General features: G+C 47.1%; 1 protein-coding gene across 1 annotated transcript; it reads right to left on the bottom strand.

Moving 5' to 3' along the window:
• Positions 1–620: 620 nt before the first annotated feature.
• LOC119335172 (clathrin light chain 2) lies at positions 621–3,984 on the bottom strand. The gene is made up of 3 exons (XM_037607336.1): positions 3,564–3,984; positions 1,600–1,753; positions 621–1,474 (listed from the first exon to the last, which is right to left on the bottom strand). The coding sequence occupies exons 1-3, from the start codon at positions 3,893–3,895 to the stop codon at positions 1,025–1,027; spliced, it is 936 nt and encodes a 311-aa protein (XP_037463233.1). The 5' UTR covers positions 3,896–3,984; the 3' UTR covers positions 621–1,024.
• Between the last annotated feature and the right edge of the window lie 2,829 nt (positions 3,985–6,813).

The raw sequence follows: 6,813 nt of genomic DNA, 5'->3' as shown, positions 1-6,813 counted from the left end.
AAACTCGAAGAAGGAGCGTCGACATCCGCCCACACTAAAACCCTAACCTAAACTACTAACTGGAGCGAAGGCATCAGGATTCCCCTCCCCGCCACTAGCCGCCAGAGCAGCGGGGAGACGAATCCACGAGCTCGTCGATGAAGTCTGTAGCAGAGACTTTGCTCTAGCCGCCAGAATAGTTGAGGAAAACAAGAGAAAGTCTATTTGAGTCCGTACTTACAAGCCAAGGCTTTGTTGTTGTTGTTATTTTTAGGGGAATTTGTTAATTTTGCCCTCATAGATTTTATTTTTTTTAAGTTTGATCTTCAGCTGAAGGTTGAGTGCACAGCCATACGATGTAGATCCAAATACCCAAAATGGAGTTACACCAAAAAGATAATTTGGTGGCTATATGAATTTTGGGTGACTTGCATAAAAAGAAATCAATTTATGTGAAACTGTTGCATTTCCATCGGTGCAAATTTAAACAGGGAAATTTCATAACAAAAACAGGAATTGAAGGAGTTAAAGTATGTTGTACAATAATTTTCACCGAAAAAAGGATGCAACAATAAGAGCATTCAAGCTACAGCAATGCCAACTACATCATCACAGTGCATAAACACAAGACAGCACTGAACTTGAGATGAAAAACCAAATGATATAATATATGCAACATCAATCACAGGTCTGACCAAAAATCCAACACTTGATGATAAATATACAAACACATACAGCAGCAGCCTTACCTTATTCTTACCAGTCCCCTCTTTCTCTCTACAAAATGCAATGACAATATTAACGAATAAAGTTTGCTGGTCCCATAAGTAACAACCCTCCTGCTCATAATAACAAACTCAAATTAATAATAGTACACTGCGTGTATCTCCGCCATGATTCCCCGTGGTGAACTCAAAGACGATCTCACCACCTCGCATCGTATGTGACCTTCACGCTCCTTCCCCATCTCTCCTGGAACAACTCTACCGACACCCAAATATAACCCTACTGCAAAGGATTAGCGGCTGAACGAGGTCACCTTCGTTCAGGCAGCAGCGATGGGCTCAGCTGGTGGTGCAGGGGCTGCTGCTGCGGGGGCAGCGGCGGCGGGTGCGGCATTCTCCTTCTCAGGGACAGTGCCGTTGGCAGGGGCATCCTTGGCAGCAGGTGTCGCTACCGCCTTAGCTCCGTCCTTTCCAGCGGCGGCCGGAGTTCCATCCTTCCCAGCGGGTGCTGCAGCAGGTGGTGGAGGTGGCTTCATGTGTGGCGGCGGTGTGTGCTTCAGCTTTGAGAGGATCTGGCGCATCCGCGCCATGTCGGTGGCCTTCCCGGGCTTGGGGCCCTGGACAACGATGATCCCAGGCTTCTTGTCCTTGTCCTTCTTGCCCGTCCTCTTCTCGATGTGCGCAATCTCCTGTGGGATGAGCTCGGATATCGCCTTCCAGTACTGCTTGTCTGCGCCCTTGTGGAACTTCTCCTGGTTGGACAGGAAAAGCTGATACCAAGCAGCAACACACACAGGGAGACAAGAAAAGGAGATGTTAGGTAACCATATGTTGTTCAAAAAGAGCCAAAGGAGAATACACAGGGTCATCATGATGTTAAGAAATATTACTGTACCTTCTCCCTTTCCCGGTTGTGATCCTTGCTTGTCTCAAGGTTCAGCTTGCGCTTCTCGACGAAACCCTTCTTGAACTCTTCAGCTTCAAGGATGATTTGGCTCCTCAGCTCCTTCTCGTGCTTCTCCTTTTCCTCCAGAAGGAGTGCATTTTGACTGTTCAGAGCTGGCGTTAGCATTTACTTTGCACAATACAGATGGAATCAAGCAGTACAAAATAGCAGTATTTATTGTCGAGACAGATATAGCCTCTGTTCAAGATGTTTAATGCAACACTAGCGTTGTCGTTGATGATATAGAACAGGGCCTACAAGAATTTATATAAAGACATTCTCTGGTCCGGAAGTCAGATCTGGAGCCATATGTTTATTTCGTAGTTCTAGAGCAAACTGCATACTTTGGTGCAGGGGTTTACATAGACAAATAGTGCACTGGAGGAAACATAACAGAAACGCCAATAGAAGCAAACACTTCCTATAGTGGGAAATAACATTAACATAAATCAAGAATCCTCATTTAGATTCGGAAAGCTCTCATTTTGGACACAGCACTTTGAGCACCTACATATATGTCAATATTTATATTGGATAACTGGAAGAGGAAGTCATACGTAGATTTGTCTCAGCAAGTAGACCAGTTTGAAAAAACAAAAAAATAAACTTGAATCATACAAAAATACAGACTTATGTGCATGAACATGAACCTGTATGTATTTGCAACTATGATCTACTCCCTCCATTCCAAATTACTCATCTTGGTTTTAGTTCAAATTTGAACTAAAACCACGACGAGTAATTTGGAACGGAGGGAGTAGAAATAAGAACAAGGGAAGTCGATTTCATTTTCAATTCTCTATAGATAAAAAACTAAAGAGGCAGCTACACCCAGAGAGTCCTAGATATTCAAACTTGCAGTTTCATCATGCAAATCCGATTGGACCTTCTTGATTTGATATCCTCAACTATAAATTCCCAGGTTTAAATAAAATTGTGCGCCTAATGTGCCACAAGATCAGCTAGCCTGAGAAAGTGTTCCAGCAAGATGAATCATTTTGATCATATTAACAGGCCATGATGAAAAGGGTTGTGGCAGTCAGACAAATATAATCCTACTGCAAAAACACGACTTCGGTGACCAATTTGTACGGCAATCGCTCCTATGCAGTTAAATTTCTACTGCAAAAGCTGCATATACAGTAGATCATGGCAAAATTCCAAGCGATCATTAGCTTTTATTCAGCTAAAATTCATAGTGTACTGAAGCTGCCAAGGCACTGGGTCACACCATCATACAGCACGTGCACTGTGTTCCAAGCAATCATTTATTCTTATTCAGCTAAAATCCTAGCATACTACTGAAGCAGCAAAGACCGTGGATCACATCAACATATGTCAATTCCATTTCCCTGTTGGCAAAACCTAACGCTACAGTTACACCCAGAGAGTCCCAGGCAGTAAAAATTGGAATTTGATCTAAATCCCAGATTTAAAGTACCTACTTAGCGTATCTCAAGCTTTGCTAGCCATGACAAGTTGCAGCAAGCTGAACCATTTTTATCCCATTAACATCAAGTCATGGTGCAGAGTGTTGCTTCGGTCACTTCCAAGCAACTAAGAACGATCACGGTGACCGATTTGTAAGTCAATTGCTCTAATTCAGCTAAAATCATAGTGCAGTGAAGCTGAAGGCACTGGATCGCATCATCACATGGCACCTGCACCGAATTCCGAGCCGGTGCTGGCCTGAGAGGCCGAATCTGCACCACATCGATGGAATCTCGCGCACACAGCAGCTCGGTGCTCCAGATAATGGCAAGCGGCAGGCCAGATCGCGGCCCAGCGCGGCAGATCTACGCCCCGGACCAGCCTACCCCGCCACGATCGGGCGGCTAGATCTAGCAGAACCAACCGCCGTGCCCGATCAGATCTGGGCAAGGGCAGAGGGGAGGAGAGTGAATCAAACGTACCGGCGCCACTCGCGGAGGAGGAAGCCCTCGTCGGCCCCCATCTGGGCGGGGTCGGGGAGGACGGGGCCGGGGTCGGTGAAGAGGCCGTCGTCGTCGGCCGCGTCGTGGTGCATGGCGTGGCCGTTGCCGTTGGAGTCGGGCATGCCGAAGGGGTGCGCGGCGGCGGAGTCGTGGCGGAAGGCGTAGGGGTCGGGGGAGGCCGGGAAGCCGTCGCCGGAGACGTGGACGTCGGCCGCGGCGGGGGTGGGGGAGTCGGCGAAGCTGAGGAAGGGGTCGTCGTGGAAGGGCGCGGCCGCCGGGGAGGAGGTCGGGGAGTCGAAGGCGGTCGCCATGGGCGATGGGGTCGGGATCTGGAGGTCGAGGGGAGGGGGGATGGTGGTGATCTGGAGGGTGATGTCGCGTGGGGAGAGGGGGAGGTGGAATGGTGGTGGCGATGCGGGTGGTATATGGTGGTGGGGGAACGCGAAGGGGAAGGTCCATCGGGTGGGTCGTTGGCGCCCCAAATTACTGGACTGCCCTGCCCTGCCCACCCAGAGCTGGACAAACGGCCCGGCCCACGTCTAGTGATCATTATAGTTTTGTGAGAATAAATTTTCTTTCATTTTTTGATAGTGTCATGAGATTAGAGAGTTTTATGTGCTCGCAGATGACTATACAGATCTGATGAGTTTATGTTGATGTGTCAAGCCTTTTTTGTTGGTCTGATTCTTTGCGAAGGTGAAATCTTTCATTGACATCATGGTGAAGATATAGTGATTCGACAACCTACACTTATAGGGGATCATCCCTGGCCCAAGTACGTTCCTCGTTCAAGGCTTCTTATCTTTTTGGATGGGCAACGCAAGGCGTTTCCAAAAACCATTTTTTTTGGTAATGTTCGCGCGGGTGAAGGAATAACAACATCGTTGCTCCGGTCCAATTGCAGCCTCTTTACCGAAGTCTTTGGAGTATTTCTTCGAGCAGAGACTGACGCCGTGAATAAGGTGTTTTCAAGGGAATTCATTGCAATTCTTAATAATCATATAAGTTACTTTGTATTTTCTTGGATGTTGGGTCTAACTCAGTGTATCTGTGATTATTATGAGTACGAATAAAGTTACAGGTGTTTTTAAAAAAAATAATCAGGCCGTGTCGTGTCGTGCCGTGCCGGCCCCCGTGCTGCCCCCTCCAGCCCAGGCACAACCCAGGATCTATGCGGGCCGTGCCGGGCCGGCCCGCGTGCTGCCCAGAAGCTATGCGGGCCGACCCAACGGCACGCCAGGCCCGTTAGGCCGCTTGTCTGCTACGTTGTTTTGGGGCCAAATTTGGCCTATTGGGCTATTTTTAGGCCATATATATTTAAAAACTCCTAAATAAGAATAAAATAAATAAACGGATCGTGCCATCCTGGCCCACGCGCTCAATCTTCAGGCCCACTCACAAATCCTTGCGTGTTGGGCCCGACCCGTTTAGCGCCTATCATGTCGGCGTCCTGTCAAGTCGACCCAACTATCCTGACCCGTTTGGTCAGCTTTGTGCCCACCTCCCTACAAATGGGCCAACCATCAGCCCATGGTAACCATCACATGGGACAAGGGTGTGGCCTTTAAGACATGCCTAGGACCTAGGACCTGCCGGCCAGGAATCAGGATGGTGCCCTCAAGAGCAGTGTGATCGAACCCGCGCAGCCTTTTGCGTCGACCCCTTTAGTTGCCATCTACCACATGAGCGCAGGAAAAACTTGCCCCTTCCCAACGTCTCTTGATCCCATTCGCGCGCGGCTGCTACTGAGGATCCCCACGTGTCTCTTGCTCCCATTCACGCGGATCATTTTGTTGTTGTCTCCTAAATGAAAGATTCAAACAACAAAAATGAAAGTTCAACATATGACGGGAATACACAATACGGACCACATATTAACAGTCAGCTGTCAGATAAAAAGATATGACGGGAATCCATAAGCCGGACCGTCCCAAAGACGAGATACTAATAGCATGCCACGTGGATGGGCAACGCTTCCCAAGGATCCCGGATGTGAATGGTGTTGCCAGGCATTCCCTCTTCGCGGATCTAGAAGGGGTTTTCCACGCAGGTGCCTGGCAACACCACTGGCTCACGCCATTTCACATCCGGGATCTTATCGCCACGACTAACAGCCGCGCGGTACTCAAAACACTTGTCAGATCCCAACCCCATCCATGCGCCTCGCTCATACACCACATGGGTACCTCATTACACTAACTCTATTATCACCACCATGGGCAGTCTTGATCCAGCCTCACTCATACTTCGTGGTACCCTCAAGCATGGTTTGGGCCTGCAAAACCATGGCCCCTGTTGTCGTCATACCAAGAAGCGAACATCACATTCGTGGCCTGTTGTAGTGAAATAATTTAAAAAATTCTGGATTTTTTGCTACAAACTTTGACAAATGTTCTCGGTGCTTGCAAATTTTCATCCAGACATCACATTCGTGGAAGTCGTGGTAAAAAAGGAGATGCACCCAAAATGCTATTCTTGAAAGCATTTTGAAGTGTTGATTTTGTTTTTCTTCCACGACTTCCACGAATGTGATTTCAGGAAGAAAATTTTCAAGCACCGTGAACATTGGTCAAAGTTTGCACCAATAAAAATTTAGAGTTTTTTGAATTTTATTTCATTTAATAGAATTTACACTCCACCGCGAGCTCAAATGATTGAGCTCGGGAATTGAAGGGGACTTTTGAGGCGTCCGCTTCAAATAGTCAAGCACCATGCGAGTCATTAGACCATGCGATGCCTCTGTTTCCTTTTGACCTCCTCCATTGCAGTTCTTTGGTATTGAGATGCTCGGCGACACTAATTGTACACTACGGTGGGTGGTCGGGCCGAAGTGATAATATGACAGCATAGTAAAAATAGTTGCTGTCATCAGCCCATAAACCTTAAAATGAAGTAAAAATGGTTTATGGGCTGATGACAGCAACTTTTTTTACTATGCTACTCTACATAAAAAACATAAAGGTCAATGTGTATGTACATTGTAGATTTTTAGTATACTCTTATATAGCCGTCTCATTGAACTAATAATGAAAACAATTACAAGCTTATTTCGGGAAATCAGGTGATCCCACGCGGATCGATGGTCATGATTCAATTTCGAATTAAATTATCTCAATTTAATGGTGCAGTCAGGCGAGGTTCGCTCACTTTATGTAGCATTGATGATGGAGTTTCCGTTCGTGTTATTTTGGGCCTGAGTGCGCATTTGTCTGTTATTTTTATTCCAGTA

Source organism: Triticum dicoccoides, chromosome 7B, assembly GCF_002162155.2.
Source record: "Triticum dicoccoides isolate Atlit2015 ecotype Zavitan chromosome 7B, WEW_v2.0, whole genome shotgun sequence".
NCBI classification, from domain to species: domain Eukaryota; kingdom Viridiplantae; phylum Streptophyta; class Magnoliopsida; order Poales; family Poaceae; genus Triticum; species Triticum dicoccoides.
This window is presented reverse-complemented; position numbering and strand designations above follow the sequence as displayed.

Bases quoted from the DNA above. Each gene is read 5' to 3' on its own strand.
- LOC119335172 (XM_037607336.1), bottom strand. From the start codon at position 3,895: ATGGCGACCGCCTTCGACTCCCCGACCTCCTCCCCGGCGGCCGCGCCC. The intron at 1,754-3,563 runs GTACGTTTGATT...AGCTCTGAACAG, and splicing joins CTCCTCCGCGAGTGGCGCCG to TCAAAATGCACTCCTTCTGG. The intron at 1,475-1,599 runs GTACAGTAATAT...GCTTGGTATCAG, and splicing joins ACAACCGGGAAAGGGAGAAG to CTTTTCCTGTCCAACCAGGA.